At 45.4% G+C, this 20,503-nt stretch overlaps 1 protein-coding gene across 1 annotated transcript in view; it reads left to right on the top strand.

Moving 5' to 3' along the window:
- The window catches only part of mnat1 (MNAT1 component of CDK activating kinase), a 37,022-nt gene extending 16,551 nt beyond the window's left edge, over positions 1-20,471 (top strand). The window contains exons 7-8 of the mRNA XM_080042853.1: positions 8,321-8,442; positions 20,242-20,471. Coding sequence (XP_079898979.1) covers positions 8,321-8,442; positions 20,242-20,362 — 243 coding nt within the window. The 3' untranslated portion in view covers positions 20,363-20,471. The remainder of the gene's footprint in view (positions 1-8,320; positions 8,443-20,241) is intronic.
- The last annotated feature ends 32 nt before the right edge of the window (positions 20,472-20,503 follow it).

Here is a 20,503-nt window from a genome sequence, read left to right as displayed (position 1 = left end):
TGCTACTTTAGGTGACTGCAGGGTGGGCACAGTAAAACTGGAGGGCTTAAAGAGGCTATATGCTTCTTAAATAAAAAATGGCTTCTATATTTACAACGAGAGCATTCAGGTTTATGTCACATGTTTTTCGGTTTACCTCTATCCTCTGGTGCTAAGGTGGGTCTGAACAGTTAAGATCTTGGTGTAATTTTAGTTCCGAGATCATATAAACTTAATGTGGAGTGTTTGTTGACGATTTGAGTGGAGATAACGATCTAGACCTTCAAAGGGAGGATGTTCCTTCAGTGTATGGCAGTTCTTCAGTGTGGGAACAGGCCCCCACCCCTTCAGTCATGTCATCACATTCCTCTGGGCGAATGGCGGGACCCACAGAGAGTACATGTGGGCTCAGGGCTCTGGCTGCTCTGAGCTCGCAGCTTTGTGCTCACCGTGTCTGGAGAGACCTACCATTTGGCTGTCGTTCAGCTTTTTAGTAGTTTATTTTCATTCTACTGTGATAGAGATAGGCTGTTTCATCACCCCCGCCAGTCCCTATGCCTCCACAGTTCAGTGGGGCGTGGGAGAGATATCTGCTTAGTACTCACCTAGGCTTGAGGTGGAGCTGGGTTTTTGACATTTATCAGGTATAACCCAGCTCTCTCTTGTGGCATCTTTGTTTTGCCTCTCCTTCCCCATTTAAATGGGTTTTCCACTAGCAGTGCTCTTTGAAAGGCCTTGGTTAGTATCAGATGCTGTGATAATCATTAGAAAAACACGAATTGAGTCATTGAACCCCAAAGAGACAACTGGCTCATCCACCACCAGTGGAAAGCATCAAATCGATCCAAATGAAGGATGTGGTATTCTGACCCTTACCCCCTTGATATAGAGCATAAAGTTAAACTTGCTGATGGAGCGAGAAACGGCATGATTATGTTGCTCTTGGCTTCTTTGGTGGCTGTTTTTCCTCGCTTCTTTCTTCCCATTTCTCTTCATCCTCCCGTCCCTGGGCTGGTGTTGGTGGAGCAGAGCTCTCACCATGCATCTGCTGTGTTGGACTGAGAGTTTTGAGTCGGGGGAGCGTGTGGGTTTGGATTTCCCTTCACCTCAGAGTCCATAATAATGACTTCTGTTTGACTTGGTGGGATTTCAGCACAGAGCGGTGAATTCCTGCAGATAGCTGGAATTTATTTATCTGCTAGGTTGTGGTCTCTTGTTCCAAGCCAAGGTTTTAAATGTTCTTTAGCAGAAATTAGGAGAGGCCAATGTAAAAACACATTTCTGAAGATGGGTCATATTTCTGAAATGCCTTTAATAACATTTAAGCTAATTTGTTCCCCCATCTTCAGTGACAATATCAATTATTGCTGAAAATGAATTGATTTTCTTTTAACAGAATATATATACACAACCGTTTTAATAATCAGTCATTTAAGGCATTTATCGAGTAAAAATGCCAAACGTTAGTTCCACTTTCTCAAATGTGAGGTTTTTGTCTTTTTGTTGTTTTATAACTATAAATATATTACATTTGGGTTTTTACTTTTGTTGAGACAAATAAAGCAATATGACAATGTTACTTTTGGGTCGTAAAATGTGATGGACTATTTTCACATAAAAAAAATAAATAAATAATTGTACATTCTTTTTTAAATATTTAAACATAAATCAAAATAATACTAATTAGAAGCCCCAGTGTCAATGTGATCTTGTGCAGCGTGTAAGCACAAAGGAGGAACACATTGTGATGGGGATGAATGCACAGGGGGCTGATTCATGACCCTTTTTTTTCATCTGGATGTTTTTTTGTGATGTGCAAGTTCACCAGTCACAGAATCACTCATAGATTCATGGTGCCCCCTACCACCCCACACCCCACCACAACCTGCCCCGCCAGCACTTCAGCCAGCTGCTTCACCCCGGGCCAAGGTGAACAGTCACTGGTGGCATGACATATCTGCCTTTCTGTGAGCCAGCAAATCCATGGAACGTTAGGATGATATTTCTTCCTGAGCTTCCCAATGACTCTGATCTTTATTTAAAGAGTGATCTAATGTTGCATCTAGTTGTGTCATGTTGTTTACTTGGAACATGCAAGGGGACATCTCAGCCATTCTCAGCTACTCTTTGCCTGGGTAATTTTCCAGAAGCTTTTGAAAGGGACCCCAGTCCTGAGTCTGATTATTCTGGCTGCGTGTTAACATGTTGTCGAATGGATGCTTAGGGAAGTTAGACGATCCTGAGGGAAAGTAGTGTCGGGTCCAGGTGTGATGTGAGGTGGGATGGGCCTGGTCTTGCCCCAGGAATGGTTTGGAATCACTCACTAATCCCTCACTTTGTAGGCATTCTATTGAAGCAGGACGCACATACCCCGTGTGCGGGTGCATATACCCCCCACCCCCACACACACACAAACACACACACACATGCACACACACACACACACGCACACTCAGTCACACACTCTCATCTACCCACACTACACAGACTGAGTAAATATCCTTTGAAGAATAAAGTGTCTTTTTAAAATAGACGTCCGCTAATATCAAAAGGGACTCGCTCTGTGTGGGAGGGAGGCAACTCTTCACTGTTTAAACAGGTTGCTTGTTGTTGTCTGACACATAAGACCAGCCCCAGTGCCAAGACTGATGGCAAGAGTCATCAGACTTTGCACCTGCTCAGAGCAAAACATGGACATGTGGTGAGGGTTATAAGTATGTAAATTACCTTTAGTTTAAGCATTGCATGAGCCATTTTGTCTAATAGTTTTTGATAGTATTAAGCATGTGGCCTTTGTTTGTGCCAGCGAAGTTATTGTATGTGTGATAGTGTATGTGTAAGGTTGAGGATTGTCCTCAGCTGCTACAGTGTCCCATTCCTGAAAGCTGTTGACCGATGTGGAATCTCTCCACCTTCGAGCAGCTTTCAGCGCCATCTTAAATGAAAGGTCCCAGGTTCCAGCACTGCTGGGGCCCAATCCACTCCTCACAGGCGGTAGAGCAGCTGACATACCTGACGAGGTCGGCATGGCCACCTAATGAAAGCAGGAGGCACACACAAATGCACTTACGCGCTCACACTAACAATAACACAAAAATGTGGGTGGAAAGTTTATCTGTAAACATAGATGTGTAGTTGGCTGAAATAGCTCTCTGCCTTTAATTCATTCTACACTTAAAACACGAACACAAGTTTGTACTCATTCACTGACACACGCACACACACGCACATGCTGAACACACACACACACACACACAACCATGCTCATGCTGTGAGTTTGTTTACTCAGGCCTGATTTACTTCGTTAAGTTGTCCTCTACAGTGACCTCTACCCGGTAGACATACTCGTCAGCGCAGGCCAAGCTTTCCTTTACTTTACACTGGCTGACTGGCCTAACCTGTTTTACCTGCAAAGTTGATGCTATGTACTCCCCCAACCCCCACTCACTCTTTTACTGTCCTCAGTGTTATTTTCATTTCCTCGATTCACACTCTTGAACCAAATAATAACAAACAGATATTTGCTTGTCATTATATAAATGGGTCAATCTTTATTAATTTTGAATTATAAAGAATTCACAAACCAATGTCGGTGGGTTTTATGTGGGAGAGCCCATTACCCCTTGCCCTCTCACACATTTACTTTTTATTGGATTGCTGGCATGTAGGTTGATAGCTGCAGGGGCTTATAGAGAGGGGGTCAGCTCAGGGGGTAAAAAGAACCAGCTGCCCTGATTGGCACCAGCACATGTGGGCATTCACACCTCTACCCCTGCCCCTGGCTTGGCCTTGTTTAGGTGGGCCTCAGCAAGCATTGCCCACGGACAGGCTGGTCCAGCCCAGCGGAAAAAGGAGTTGTCAGCTTTAGGGGCTTTGCGCTGGGGCAGCTGCCACTGGTCAGGCAGTTATATTTAAACTTGTAAGGCGAGGGGAGGCACTCTTTGAGCAGCAGCTTTTACACTTGCTACTTGCTGCTGCACAGTGGGCCAGTGGGCAGCCCAAAGCTCTTTATCCATACAGAAGCACTGGCAGCGCCAGGGCAGAAGGTGGAAGTGAGGGCTGAGGATGGGACGGCACTAGGCTGGCACCTAACAAGGATTATCAATTTGATCCCATATACAATGCTGATTGCTATTTCCCTTTCTATTGTTCTCATTATCACTTTGTGCATTAGCAGCAATGGCCTATCTGCCTCTGGAGACTTGCTTGAGTTAGCTGTGGGTCCCCAAACCTTCAGGAGACCCAAGTCAATGCATGTGGTTCTGTGTGTGTGTGTGTGTGTTTGTCTGTGTGTGTGTGGATGTGGTTGGGAGGTGCTGATGGAGAGGTTAGTCTCTTGGCGACCTTGATGTGTCCTGCTGAGCTGCAAAGTCAGGAGAGATGTGGGGCCTGGAGAGTGCTGATGCCCATGCAGTGGGTGTGCGCTTTTCGGTGTGTTTGTATTGTGTGCGTGCGTGTAGGATGTGTTTTTTGGTTGTATTCTTAGTGCTGACCCGTGATTTTAGCTGTTTTACCAATGAGCTTTTGATCGAGATTTACTTTGTGAACATTACTCAAATACTACTTTATAATCTAAATTTAAAGGTGCAAATGGCAAAAACATGAAAGCAGTAGTACAAGTATTTCTTCACAGTGGGTATCATTGTCATGTAATAAAATAAATAAATGTTGCATAAAAACAGTGAAAAAATCAGACCTGACAAGTAAATTGTTTAAAAATGTAGAAGCACCTTTGACAAAGACCCGATCCATCATATTTTTAATGTGGGCCTTGGTACACTGGGCTTTACGCCTCAGGGACGGACTTCTCAAACCTAAAAAGTAATGCGACTTTTATGAGACCCCTGTCCCATAAAAGTCACACAAACGTCTGCCGTATCACTCCGTCAGTTGGGTTAACCCTGTTGCTTTCCCCAATGGTACTGTTTACATGGACAGCAGTGGTAAGGGAGTAGTGGCACATCACAAGCTGAATCCACCCCCCCCCCCCCCCAGAGGCATAGAGTGCTTAACAGTTTTCAAAGACATCACACCTGTCCCTCCACTAACACAAGGACAGTCAGTTCTTTAATTGACCTTTTAAAACCACTTCTAGAAATTGAAGCTGTTATCACTACATCACCAAAACTGTATCTATATCCAAAACTGTATCACAACCACCAGGAGAAGGAGGACTACTCCCTCTGGCGCGATGGTGATTTCCTCAAATCATCCTTCCCTGCGGTTTTATTAAGATGGATGGCCCCCAGAGTTTCATTTTAGCGTCACAGGGGCATTATACGAGCCTTAAATACCAGTTATACAGAAACTTGAAAGCGTCATGAAGGGCACACATATCGTTGTGAAGGTAGTGAGATGGGCCTCTGAGATGTTAAAAGCAGATGTTTGTGTTGGCTCCTCCAGTGGTGTTGTTTCTGTAGCCCCTAGTCCCTCAGCCATTTCTGCTCTGCTGGGCCTGGCTGGGAGTCCACCTCTAGCTTCCTTTCTGTTTCCTTCTTTCACCTTTGGAATTAAAAAATCATATGTAATTTGCACGCGCTTTTAATATAAGGTGATGAGTTTGTGATTTCCCAGTATATTCAGTTGGAGTGGATGACAGAGCAGGACTGAGAGTGCAAAACTCTTGAGCTGCGTTACATTACATTGCAGTCAGACAGCTTGTCTTGAATCAAAGCTTGCACAATGTACTACAAAACATTCATTTACACTTTTATTGTGAATATATTTAGAATAGTAAAGTCTGATCCTGTGTATGCTTATGCTGTATACATTTGTGTCATTCTGTCTCTGCCAGTTTTCAAGGTGCCCTTGAGGAGGAATGCAACAGAAATGTTCTCTAGACTGGGGGGTTGGCTCTGTTCTGTCTGCTGTTTAAAAAATGTGATTTACTGCCCTTTAGCTATCTGCAACTCCCAATTTGCCTCCCTCTCTCTCTCGCTCTCTCTCTCTACCACTCCACCGCTGTGGACATTTCTTCCTCTGTGCCCCCCTCCGCCCCCCATCGTCCCTGTGCGTCTCTTTGATTGGCGCAGTAGGGGAGTTAAACAGTGCTGAAAGTTTGAAAGAAGATGGATGGAGAGACTGAAGGAGTGTGAAAGTGAGGGAGAGTGACTGGGTTTGGGTTGGTTGGCCAGTCTGGGTTTCATTAGCCCTGTGGTGGGGGGCTCCACTGTGTTGGATGAACGGATAGGAATGGATGGAGGATCACTGGCACCTTGGGGTTAAAGGTTGAATGAAAACCATAGAAAAGTATGTGTCTAGTGTTTTTGTGTTTTTAAAGAAAAAATCTAAAGCGTTTCAATAGTATTCTCAAGCCAGGGTATGCAGTTCTGGGCAATACCCATCTGTTCTTTGGGCCATTATTTGATTGGGTGTTGTGTTTCTTATTATTTGCAACATAATTTGGGTTTTCATTACAGTCAAGGAGCAAGAGATTGATGTGATTTTAGATGTATTATTTAAAAAGGAATCAGAGAATCATGGAAAAGAAACAATCCTTATTATTGCAGAAGCATTAGTTTCATAAGCATAAGGCAATGCTGCCAAAAGACAGTGTTGTGTATTGAGTTGATGTTCAACCCTGAGTATTTCTTATCTTGAGAAAAAAACTCACTCGTTGTGATAATATCCTGCCACTGTCGCTATCCCCGCTGCTCCCCCACCTGCATGTATAAATCATCACTGAATACCGCAGGTTCAGACTCGTTCAAGTAAGGTAGTTGAAAGTCATTCTGGGAAATATGATTGTCTGTTAGGGATAAAATCCTGTATCTCAGTATGTTCATTTATATTGATGTACTGTTGAACTCTTTACAGATAAAATATGCTGAGTGGAATGTATTTTGCCTACAGTGGTCTAATGCAACCAGATATATTACGGAGGTCTTTCTGTATAAATGGTTTTACAAATTCTTTGAATGTAGACAAATTCATATCTAGCAATAAACTGTATATATTGTCATAACACCCATCCCTATTGGGAAATGAAGTAAATCACACTGAAGTAGAAGTTGATGAGGCAGGTTAATATAAATCCCGGAATACATGAAAAACTATCATTTAGATTAAAGAAAAGGTTTTCATTATGGGAAGCTTTTTTGTTGTTGTTGTCTGTTAAACTGTCCTACAATTGGTTAGGACCATTACCGCCATGTTGTGCAGCTCAGCTTTGGTTGCTTTATTTCCCCGTTGGTGCTCTTGCATGGGCCAAAGCCTGTGTGAGGGCGGGCGGTCTGAGGCCGTGGGGCACATGTTACTCGTTTAGTTTGGTTTTCATCAGCTCCCCTCTGTGTTCTGTTGTTTATACTCCCCCTCTACTCTTTTATTTGCTTTCTCTCTTATCTTTTTATCTTTCCTTTTGTCTCTGAGTTCCTTTGCTACTTACTGCAATAGTCAGTGTTTGTTTAGACATCTTTTTAATTCCAGGTTTGTTTCGTGACTGTGGCTCATCTTCTGAGTTTCATTAGATTAATGCTGGTGAAAACACAGTGGTCTGTAGCTGTGTGACGCTGTGTGGAAATTCCCCTTTGATGGCAGAGCCCCAAATCGAACAATTCTACAGTTTCTTTAGGAAGTATCAGGTTTCTCACTCGAACCCCATGGTCAGGGGCATTAGGAACTGGAGTAGCCCGACTGAAATCTCAATTTCGAGTAATTATGAGTTGAAAGGGTTTTCAGTGCTTCACACTTCAAGTCTTGAATGTAGAAGACAAAGCAGTGTAATGTTTTTAAGTTGAACAGTCCATTGGCACATTCAGATTCACCCAGGTTTGATCCACATAGAAAGCCAATGCAATACCAAGTAATCAACCAAAGCCCACCAACAAAGCACATCCTACACACACAGTTTAATTGAAATGAATAATTTTTCTACATTCCTTGACTTTCAGTTTATATGGCTTCTGTGGAAATAGCTGTTTTTGATCCAAAGTACACTTGGTCCCTATTATCAATAATTACATTTCCTTGTCAAACCCACCACAGTTCTCCTGTACGATGGTTTGTCCGTTTGTCTTGTGTTCAGATCGGGAACAGTTTTTAAGTTGCCAACAGTGTGTTGGTCACTGAAAACATACTCAGTCATTGTCCTAGTAAGGTTTCTCCATCAAACCTGATGTGCCTCGGAAAAGTAAAAATGTCAGACAAAACTCCTATTTCAAAAACCTGTCGGGCAAGAAGGTTGCAGTTTGATAAACATCTTTTACAAATAGTTATTTTTTCCTTTGTGTCATCCTGAGTGTGCCATAGACATAGTGTCTGGTGTTTCATGACATACTTATCATAGACAATGAAGCTTATTGTTCTGTGTTGACTTTTGAATATTGTCTCTCTTTTTTTTCAGCGTCAGTCAGTGACTCTCCAGCCTGTGCCCAAGATAGAGGAAGTTCTGTACCACTACATGCCCCTTCACATTGAAACCTATGGACCCCCAGTGCCTGAACTGGAGCAGCTGGGCAGACTTGGGTAAAAACCTATTTACACACTTATGTCCATACATCTACCTTAGCAAGTGATGGTTGTATTTTCATTCCCTTTTAAGCTATAAACTAACTTGAGTTGTAATTTCACATTGAGAATGAGCCCAGTTGTCAAGTTGAGTGAATGAATAATGGAGTCCATTATTTCCTTATGAGTGGTGCCAAGTGTTCCATAGGAAAAATGGAGACAAAGCTTTGAGGCCGTTGAGATTAATTATCTTAGTCAAATTATAAGCAGCTATTGATTTCATGTTAAATTTCCTTGAAAGAAAGACTCCATTTAAACCCATGTAAATAGTAAGTAAAAGTTCAGCTGGCCTGCAATGCACTGAATAACAATAGTGGAATTAATTAGTAAAAAAATATACTAACTGAAAAGCGTCTCAATTTTCCTGCTAATTTGTACAAAATTACAGAAGTCTATCCAGGGACCTTTGATATCAACATAGTTATTTTCTTGGAAATTATAGAAAAGTATGGGATGGGCAATATAAAGTGTTAGTGATTAAACTTAAATCACAGAGTTTTGTATTACTACACACATAGTTACAGTAGTGTACCATTTGGTGTAGGGTTAGAGAGATGCTAGAAAGTCGGTCTGCTCTGGAAGCCTGGCTCGTCTCACTCGACTTGATTAACTGGGAGAAGTGAAAGCAAATGAGGAGGGGGAGGGCTGGGAGAGAGGGAAAGAGGGATGGAGGGAGAGGAAGTAACAACCATCACCCTGCCACAAGCCGCCACACTGCCTCTGCAGGAGCATCCATTAACACACACAGGAAGTGCTTTCACCGACGGCCCCTTTGGGCCAATCAATCCAGGACGCCATCGGTCCAGTCCTTTCTGAATGTAAGCTATCCATCAGACAGCCCAGCGCCCAGCCATCTGCACTGCAACTGACTGGCACGAAAGCCTGCCCACACACTGAGAGCCGCCTGCCTATATAGGGTGACTGGATCAAAACTGGGTCATAATCTTTTGGGGCAAGCTCATTGTCTTTCAGCACTGCCCACCCTGAAGGTAATCTTCATTTGGCTGAGTTGTGTGAATTTGAACAATATGTCAGCATGTTTAGTATGAGGGTTTTCTAGTTTCTTCTTCTTTATTCTTCAGGTAAAAGTTGTGATTGACTTTAGTTTCACAATCACATTTAACTAATTAACTGAAAAATCACTTACTTCAGGTGAAACATTTCCCTCGAAGGATTGCAGGAGGGTTTAAGCAGAATAACTGGTTCTTATTTACATTATGTATTCAGTGAAGTGCTGAGGTCCTACTTCTTTTGGCCAGACTGATCAATATGCAGATGAAACACATCTCACAATTTTTGCCGCATGCTGGAGCTCAGAGGAAAGAGGACGGGGGGCAGTGTCAGCAGTTCAGGGGTCCAGGAGGACCGACGCTGGAGAGGAAGGACTCTGCCACAGAGATAAATGAGGTTCAGTTCAGTGAGGAACACCGGTCCCACGGGCACAGGCCGTAGGCAGCGACACAGACGAGCCCCCTCAGACCAACCACAACTCCCAGGATGCAATGTGCTGTTAAGTAAAGGCAAAGGAATAGTGCTGACACTTCTGCGCAGTTGGCAGATTGTGATTCAGCTAAGTTGAAGGTTTGTGCATGCAAGCTCAGATATACATAGCTGATCAAGCTCGCACATGCATATGCTTACAGCCTGTGTCCCTTAACCTCCTATACATTTTGTGTCATACACACTCACACTCACCCCCGTTATTGCAGTCCCAGCATTTTGGCCACAATGGAGCTTGTGTGATGTGGTAACATTGTGAGAGTGTGTGTGCAGAGGAGAAAAAGGGGCAGACAGCGTTGAGAGGGTGAGAAGTGATTCCCCTGTGTAGAGCGTTGGACTACAGCTCTGGTCCTATGACCTGTGAAGGGAATATGCTTGAACATATGAGGAGATATGGATGTGCCTGAGTGTGGATGAGGTGAAAGGGGCTGTGAGGGGGCAGGTACTTATTTTAAAACATGGCTGTTCGTCTTGGTCAAGGCGCACGGTGACAGCAGCACCACTGGTGATTTGTCTTGGACACAGCCATCAAGTGAGACTGGAGAGTTGAGCTCACACACCCCTTCCCTGGTGGCCCCAGGGCCTCTGGGGCCGGTCTCTTGCACAGGATGTCCAGTCAACCCGGAACCGACTGGAGCCATGCTTTTTATTTCAGCCCTTGTGTGCTGTTTCTCCCTCTCCCCGTCTCAGTGTTGGTGTCTTTTTCGCCTTGTCCCTTTGCCCCCCAAAAAACCGCAGGAGTGCTGCACGGCTGCCAGGAAAAAGAAGGGCCACGCCTCTTTCACTGTCTCTCCCTCTCCGTCAGCTGTACCTGAATAAATATGGGCTGAGCCGAGTTCTTATATTAAAGACAGCTGCCTCAATACTAGAGTAGGGTAAAGGCTGCATGTTCAGGCAACAGGGGCCTCCAAAAGTGCACATTCAGCTTCCACTTCAACATCTTGCCTCCCTTCACACACACATACAATATCAAATGCTCCTCCCCTGATGTGCATAGGTGCGTATGATTTGCCACAAAGGATAGGACCCCCGACTGTGTGAGGCTTCTATAATGGCAGTATAGTGCTGTCCATCTCATTGACTGGCACATACCCAGAACCATGCGTGAGCTGTAAGAATTAGCTGTAAGTAAGAGTCGACCATGAATGCAACATTACAGCCTGTACTCCAAATGTCCTGCCACGGCTCCTTGCTTTTATGTTGAACAGTAAAAGCCTTTAATAAACAAAATCAAAGCAGAAGTAAATATTGCTTTGGAGTCACAAACGGAAACATATGATGTTTACGTTAAAATGGCTGTGATATGAGTCCCAGCACACAGAGACTGAAGCAGTAGCGTTTTTACTCAAGCCGACTTGCGCCTGGTGAGGAAAATAACTTGAATGGAAGCACTTGTATACATCAAAATACAGGGCACCAATAAAGTCATGCCTGCGTTATGGTTTAAAAAAGATCTGTGTCTAGGGACATGAGACACATGCTGATGATCTGAAAGGAAAAAGGCATGTTCTATTTTTGTTTGGGAATATAGATGAGCATTTGGGTCTGAGTAAGTTCCCTACGAGAACACTTTTTAAAGCTCTTGACTGCGTAGGCGATGAAAGACTGACTGGGATCCTGGACAAGGACAAATCATATGGGGGGGAAAAATAGGGGAATGAGAAATTGGCTGCGGAGCGTTGAAAAATTTGACTCAAACCTCAAGTGCTGACAATGAAAGCTAGCCAGAACCGTTGTTTGTGTTGGCACAGGTCGCCCTGAAATTAGACCATCTCTCTCTCTGACAGTGGTTGCTCAATGCGCTTCGCCAAATGCCAGTGTGTATAATATTATGAAGTTTTGCCTCCTCCCCCACTCCGCATTGCTTTCTATAATTGGTGGAAAAAGTGAGGTTTTCTGTTGGGAGAGCTTGTCAAGCATCCCTCTCTTGTCGGCAGGGTGAAGGGGAGCAGCTGAATGAGCAGAGTGTTTAGTCTGGAGCTACTCTCCTGGGGATGCAAAAGGAAGTAGTCCTCAGAGCACTTTCTCTCCATCGAAACAGAAAACTAGTGACTGAAGGGTTAGATGGGTAGTTTTCTGTAACCTTCATTTATTAACACAGAGAACTACCAATTGTTTTCATCCCCCAGAAACTGCCCCAAGTCTCCTTTTAGAGTGACTCAATCATTTCATGGACATGTACACAGAAGTAATGCATAAAACACACACGCACACGCACAAGCTATGTTTAATGTGTACTTAAAGGACGCCTGCTCACTGTTCTGGTTGGGAGCCAGGGGGTTAATGGGTCTCTGAGTGATGCTCTCCTCCTGCCTGTGTTCTATATTTTTTTCCAACCATCCCTTGGCGTCTGCGTGTTTATGTGAATAGTGTCTGTATCTGTCTGTTTGTTTGTTTGTGTGTTGGCTTATACTGCATGTTAAGTGCTTTGGTGGGAGGGAGATATCAAGAATAGTCAGTGGTGCCATCACAGCCTTCAGTTCCTGGCAGCTGGCTTTGCTAGCCTCTCCCCGCCTGGTTGGCCTGACTCCAGGTCTGAGCCTCTCCATCTTTCCAGCTCTTGCCTAGCTGGCCAAGAGCACTACCAGTGACCCTTGATTTGGCTCTCGGAGTCAGGGGGACCACTAAACACGGGCCATAGAGTACTTTCGAATCCATTTCTGCCATCGCTAAATTAGAGTATATGAAGTTTAAATTGCATACAAATCATTCTTTCCATCCTTTGCTTTCCTCCTCTCACTCTTTGAAGAAAGTGCAAGTCAGCCGTGATATTCTAACAGCCGCTCCAGAGTGATCTCTAGAAACGACCGTAAATAGTTGTTCCATGTATCCCAGGTTTTCTGATCCCTGCAGGGCACATATCCATCTGATGGGCTTGACGGGGCCTGGAAGGGCCAGGGGGGGAGAGGTCAGAGGTTACTTACCACAGGGGCACATGAGGTGTAGCACCGGGTCGCAGAGTACTGAGACTGATGGGAGCAGAGTGATGGCACCTTGGAGAGACGGGTCTCGTATTCTTGGCCCTCAAATAGTCATGCACTCAAGGCCTCTCTTTCACACAAGCATAGCTTTGATGGTTAAGTTATGAGCTGGAGGACTGAGGCGCCGGTTAGCATGACCTCAAATGAACTCCCTCAAGAGCAGCGGTCTTTGATCTACTTTTACTACTATTCAATAATGTCTCAAGGCAAATATTTCGCTCTCGTTCAGCCAATTAAAATATTCTGTGACTTTGCCAAATAAAGCTATTTATTGATAAAAAAAATGGTTTATTTGGCTCTTGCATAACACTAGGGCTTTCCCTCAAATACTTTGGGTTTGCCACCATAACCAAGACCCAAAGCTGAACTTGGTTTCTCAGATATCTGATATCCTCCATTCTTCCTCACTACACACTCATTGCGCGTGCCACTGTCCTGTGTTACTAGATCTAGCACAGCCAGTAACTATAGCCTTCAATGCAGTGCTTCTCTGACCATTCAAGTGTTTCCATAGCTTAGATCTGAAAGCCTCAATGTAGCCCTGCAGCTCACAGATTTACAATTTGCATAACCAAAAGAGTGCAGGCCCTTTAAAAGTGGGTAAGTTCAAGTCCAGCTATTTGACTTGCAAACCTGTCTGAGTCTACAGAATGCCTGATCTTCATTCACAGCATATAGCCACCACGTTGCTTTTATATTCTGAAGGTGCATACTCCCCTCTGTACAAACTACATCAGAGACAGAGTGGAGTGTGGCCACAGTCCGATTCTCCACCAGTTCCCATACAAGCCATTATCCTGTCTCAGTAAACAGACCATTAACAGACAGAGCTGGTGGAGGCCAGATCACTATTGTTTTCCCTCCCATAGATCTGTGCAAATATTGATCTTCTCTTGAAGTATGAGTCAAAATAAGCACACGCTGTAGTTGACTGGAGGCTTTTTACTTGCGGGTGAGTCATTTCTGACCCAAAGAGCTGGCGGAAACAAGAGGGAGCACTACAGAATGACAGAGTGGGAGAAATATTTGCCTGGTGTGTATTCTAGTCATATGAGAGAGGTCCGCTTTTAGTGTTATTGTTTTCCCTCTGCGGGCTGTGTGCCAGACAAACCAGCAGTCTCCTCCCAAGATGAACCCGGGCCAGGCCAAACCGGGCCATTGCCAGTGAAGGAGACACCAGCGGGGCAGGCAGGGAACTCCAAGGCTAACAGCGTATCTTTCTTCCAGGTTTATTTGTGTCACAGCCTAGAGGCAAGAGGGTAAACACCCAGCGGAAGGTGAGGTGATGTCACTCTGATCTGTGTAGAGGTTTGCAAAGCATTCTGGACTCTGTCTAGAGTTGCACGCTTTGACTTTAAATGTGATTGTACTCATACCTTTATCCACATACACTCGATTTGTATGTGTTTTTGACACAAACACCAAGAGACTTGTACTCTGTGCCTCTTGCCTGCTCTTCACCCCTGGGGGCAAAGGGCCTGCCAATGTACAGGGGGATTAGCCGGCTCATTTTCCCCTCTTAAGGGATAGAGAAAGAAAACAAACTCCCGTCATGTGGGGCTTGGCTGTGGGGACTTGCCACACACACCTCATGGTAGGAGGTACTTCACCATTATGATGTATGAATTATCACCCTCCCCCTGCTGTACCTCTCCCTGCCTTTTTGTTTTCCCCGAATCCCCCCCCCCCCCCCCTCCCTCCATTCTTTTTTCTCATCTCGCTCTCTAATTGAAATCCTCTTTGCCTCTCCCAAGTGCTTAAGGTGCTTCGGTAACTGATACCTGTGGAGGCAAACCCATCTCCCGGGAAAACTCTATTCTTCCTCTATATATCGGTTCTCTATTCCCAGAATGTTGCATCGAGCTGTCAAGGCTCCATTGCTGTGTGTATGGGTGTGCCTTCCTTGTGCTAGCAGCCATTTACTGAACAGCATATGTCCTTCCATTGTTTACGGCCCCATTTGGTTAACGATGACACTGATGTCATGTCATTATCCTCCCTCTCCAGTCTGCTTTGCCCCCCCACCCCCTCTTCCTCTAAGCTCTCCAGGGGGCAGAGTTATCAAGTGGCAGCTCAGGAGACGAAAGAAAGATGCTCTCTGTATCAAGTGGCACGCAGGGTGTGTGATGCCTCTCCAAGCCCTGCGGCTGCTGTGGTTAGGTGTGAAGCCTGTGGCTCAGCTGGTCAGCCAGCCTCTACTGCCCCCATCAGGTTAGACAGAGGAGTTGCAGGGCAGAGACACGAGACAGCCCTGGATGAGCTGTGACAGGTGACTCTGGGACCAGGAAGTGAAGTTGCAACCGGGGCCCAAGTTACACAAAAGGCCTTTATCGGAGGCAACTCCACAATGCTTGTCTTTCATGGACCCAAAACAAGTGTACCTCTTAGTCTTTATCACTGATACCAACAAGCTGCCTTCTTGAGGAGAGTTTACAGATTGTCAGTCACTCCACATGAGAATGTATTTCTACAAGCGTTAATGTCAAGCGTCACCCAGAGCTTCTGTTAACACTCTAAACAAGTTCTCCCCTTAACTAGGTGTTAGCGATACCCACCTCCCCTCTCATCCTCTTTTTTGGGATACAGCGAGGCAGACTGGTGATGATAAGTCACACGATAATGGATAAGGGGGCCGTAGGCTCGTGAGGATATGATGTAACCACACCAAGTCACCCCCCCCCCCCAACCAGACACTGAGATAATCTGGTGGACAGTGGGTAGGCTAATGGCTGAGGATCGGTCTCACACACTCGCACGTCCCAGAGGAAGCTGCATTCGATGGAAAAGAGTGTGACCTATGACCTGTGGTGATGAAAGACTGCTGTTGACAGATATAGTATACCTGTGAGAGTCCTCTGTGTTTGGCCTGTCTGCGGGGGTTTTGTTTCTGGACCGCAGCCTGGACCAATTCACACGTTCTTCACTGCTAGAAATTCTGCTCCATCGCTTCGTCGTCGGTATCGATACAAACAGCTCTGCCCTTTTAGATAAACATGTACACGCACACATGTGAACTGTGTAGACACTCACAAGGGGGGGCATTAGCACACATCGCACATCCACACAATGCACTCAGTGTGCCGTGTCTCTCACAGGGGTACATTTTCTCTCAGGGCAGAGTGTGGGGAGGCGGGGCAGATGGGGTAGCAGCACTGTGAGTGAAACCGGAGCCGCCTGAGGAATGCAGGGGGTGTTTTTGGAGGACTGGAGTTGAGTTTGGGAGGCGAAGGGGGGGCTTGACTTAAGGGGGTAGGATGGGTGATTAGGGGGTGACAGCTGAGTGCTGACCCCTCTATAATGACAAATCATCTGGCAGGTGTGTGGCTCTGCACCCACCGGCCCCCATCGTTTCCCAGCCAGGAATCCTCAACCGCTGCCGGAGCAGAGCGCTAAAGGAAGACTTCCGGACATTCACACTTGCCATCCAGCAGCCTCATGACTGGCCTTTCAGAAGTATGGGGCAGCCTCTGTTCAGATATAGCTTGCCCTGGTGCTTGTCAGCTGCCCTCTTTGTGCACTCAACACACCAGTCTAAGCTCCTTTTCTATAATAAACATCGCTAATGAGGTATCAGTCCTTGGAGCAGTCTCAGGTAGGGTAAGCTTTATTGATTTGTTTATGTAGATTCCATTTTCACATTCAGTGTTCATTCAGAAGAGTTTAACTGTCTGAAGGTCAGCGCAACTCTGTTTGGGTCATGAATCATTCTGATGGCAAGCTGAATCCAAAAAGCCTCTCATCCTTTTTGTGAGGTAAAAACAAATGCTGACCCTGGATCAGTGAGGGTGCGGAAAGCAGACAGGTGAGGTCTGGTCTCTCCTTCAGTGCTTTGAAGGAAAATTGTGAGAGCAGCCGCACTTCAAAACTCCCAGAAAGTCCTATCCATTTATATGTCGCCTCATGTTTCCTGTTCAGTTGAAGGAGCCAGTTTAGCAGTTGGAACTTGCTGTGTGATATAAAGTAACTGTCAAGCCTTCATGTGTGAAAGCAGCCAAACCACATTCAGTGAGCATTGTTTAAGACTAATTGAGATTGCTCTGTGGTTTTTTCCTGTTGATTAAGTGTCTGCTTGCTGAAATAGCCTAAGTAGCATTACAAGTCTTTTTGCCCCCTTCTTTCCTCACAACGGGCCTCCACAGCACTTTTTAATCCAATTCCAGCCAACACATGGAGTCTAGACAAGAGGCCCAACGAAGTCTGCACCTCCATATGCTATCTGCTGTTTCTCTTTTTCAGAGTCCCAAACCTTGCTGATATTTTCACCACAGAATCCAAACACCGTCCGTTCCGCAGCAGAAGTCATCCAAACACAAAGAGGAACCACACATTCTCAGCTGGAAATAACGCAGAACCCGCCGGAACATTTCCCCATTTATCTTTTCACTTTGAATTAGGTATGGGGCTGAACTGTGTTTTCCAGGCAGCCAGAGTGGGGAAGACTTTCCGGTTCCCAGCAGGATCTGATTGTTATTAATATTAGCAGGAGACATTGCACAGGTATTTACGGTTCCAAGCTCAAGTGGAAAAAATGGTGTGTGCTCTGATCAGTTTTTATCCAGCTACACATGGGCTTTTTGAAACGGGGTTATAACAGATGGTATCAGTAGAGGTTGAAGAATAATGTAAGCACTTCATCATCTGTAATACTTTTGACAATACAACTTCAGAAAAAGCTTTCGACACTCACCCTGCTGTTTTAACAAACCGAATATCATGGATATTTTTTCAAGGCGAAGGAAGAAATGTGGCACAGAATTTTATTCAATTCACTTTGTTTACTTGTGGGAAAACCCCTGTCATATTCCCTTGTGGCCATTGCAGTCTGACACGCACACTGTCATACTATGTCACACTGTGTCACTCAGTTGTCTTCATCACCTGCACTCGTCTTTCCCCCCCCCCCCCCCCCCCCGCGGCGACATAATGGGCCAGTCCAAAGTGACCCATATTTACCCAATAATACGAGGCTTTGAAAAGACCCATATCGAGTTGCAGCTAATGCTCCAGTGGGGCCCGGAGAGTGAAAGATGTTACCGGCCGAAACGGCTTGGGTTTCAGGGACCTGCGAACAAAAGGCAGTCCAGTCCTCAGAGAGAAAGGGAGAATGAGGGGATGGGTGGGGGTGTGGGGTCGGGTGCTGGGGTGGGAGAGTGTGAGTGCATCCAGTGAAACAGTAGCGTCAGAGGGGCTCCAAGCATCTGTTTTATAGGGCTATAGTGTATGTGTGGGTGTTGTATCTTGTTTTATGTTTGACAGCAGGGTAAAGAGCATGTTCCTTTTTAGGCAAGTGTGCTACATATTTTTAAAGCACTTCATGTTGCCGCACGTCTCGGATGTTGTCAGTCTTAATGTTTTAGCATTGTCGAGTCAAGTCGTGCGGAAAGAGTCAAGTTTATATTTCAGCTTGGCGAGCATCTATCGCCGGTCATGTGCATGTACATGTATGCGGGCAGCCTTTACAGGAAGATGCAGCGGATACAGCGGCTGAGTTAATGGAGCAGAACTGAACTAACCTCGGTGTTAGAGGTGAGCAGGGGGCAGACAGGGTTGGTTTAAGAGAAGAGGGTTTGTGATGATGATACCCAAAGGTGATTTCACCTCATACCCTCCCTCCTCTCTGCTTCCCACCACACCCCCCTCTCCTTCATGTTGTTCTCTTTTTGCTCTCTCTCTCTCTCTCTCCTTAGGGGCAGGCAGGTATAAAGTTACACAGAGCTCTCAGCTTTCTTGGAAGGAATGACCACATGAGTAGCTTGGGGATTAGATTAGCAGGAAGAGCAGACTTAGCCGGGCTGTAAATAGCCCACTTTTTTCACCATTAAAAAGGCCCAGTACAATATAATCAATAGATAGCACTCATCTGATGCAGGAAGCCATATGAGAAGACCTCCCTCAAGTGCTCTGAAGGACAGGCTACAGGAGCTTGGGCCTAATGAAGTTATTATTAATCACTGGGTCCCCTGTTTTGAACTTGTGTGTTGTTTCTCTAGTGGGTGTGATCGAGTGGTCTTTGTGTGCGATACCTGACTGACATCTCGTGCTGCTCCGCTTCTCACTTTCACTGCCCATCGTAAGACAAGACAAGGTCATCTTGTGTGATATTCAGGAATGCTTGACTTTATGTGTTTATGTCAGTCATGCTAGCGAATATGTTTCAACTTTTATTTTCAGTGACGGTTTTATTGCTGTTACGAGCAAAGCACCTCGTAGAATCCTAAGACTCCAAAGCAAAATATGATCTATTCGGCATGTAGTCTCAGCAACACCTTTTTTTTCCCTCCCTGTCCATCTTTCTCACACACACACACACACACACACACACACACACACACACACACACACACACACACACACACACACACACACACACACACACACACACTCTGACTCTCCCAGTCTCTCTGAGCCTCCCCACAGGTGTTGGGTTACTCTGTAAAGCAGCTTGAATGGGCACAGAAATCACAGAGGGCTGTCTGTGCTCTTGATTTCCGTTTCACTTTGAAGTTTCCCTGGCTCACAGGAACAGGGGCCACAAAGCCAGACTCGTGTGAGGGCTTTAGTCCTCTCTGCCAGGACTATGGTTTCTTTAGGGTGGGGGGGACAGGGGGAGACAGTATTGACAGGCAAGGCTACGTGTTGTCTCAGTTGCTGGAGGACTTTGCTTTTATAGCTTTGTAGTACGCTACAAGAAATCAGCACAGAACATGTGTGCAGGTTTCTCTTTTTGACGGCACAAAACCAGGGAGGAAGGATTAGATAGGTTTGGGACTCAGGTCAACCCCCCCCCCCCCCCCATACACACACAACTCATAGGTATAGGGGCATCTTGCTCCTTGGGGACAAGATGTGGAGAGTAAATTAACAACTGGGCTGTTTTTCTGTCTGTGCACTACTGTAAAAATAAACAGTGACTTTTAGCTTTGCTTTAAGAACCTGAAAAAAGGGGCTTTGGCAGGATACATCTGTAAGCACTTAAAAAATAAAAGGACACCCATAATACTTTAATGGAGCCATGTTGGAGAGGCTTTTAGGCACAAGGTGTTTCAGTGTTTGTGTACGGGTACGTCTGTCTTGGTTGATCTCATCAAAGGGCCAAAGGGTCGGGGAGAGCCAGAAAAAATAACTCTTAAGTGTGGATTTAATGAAGAATAAACTTGCACTCAAGTTACACTCACAGGAACTACTTTTGAAAGCAGCTCTCGGGCTGCCAGTCAGTCACATTATTTACAAAACACCTCACTGCTGTTACTGACCAGGGCTTTCTGTGTGTTCTCAGGTATCTGAACCACGTGCGGGCTGCCATGCCGCAGGACACAGCTGGAGGATACACCTCAGCTTTGGCATGTCATCGAGCAATTCAGGATGCTCTCAGTGGGCTGTTCCCAATGAAAGGCTGAACACATCCAGAACAAGCAACTGGTTAGAATAATGTGACCAAAAAGGACTAAATAACCACACTGCTGCCACTGTGGAGAAGGGTAGAAGCTGCTACGGTGCTCTGACTGATTTTTGGTTACCGTTGATATGACTTTTTATAG

This window comes from Ammodytes marinus (assembly GCF_949987685.1).
Source record: "Ammodytes marinus genome assembly, chromosome: 15".
NCBI lineage: Eukaryota > Metazoa > Chordata > Actinopteri > Uranoscopiformes > Ammodytidae > Ammodytes > Ammodytes marinus.
This window is presented reverse-complemented; position numbering and strand designations above follow the sequence as displayed.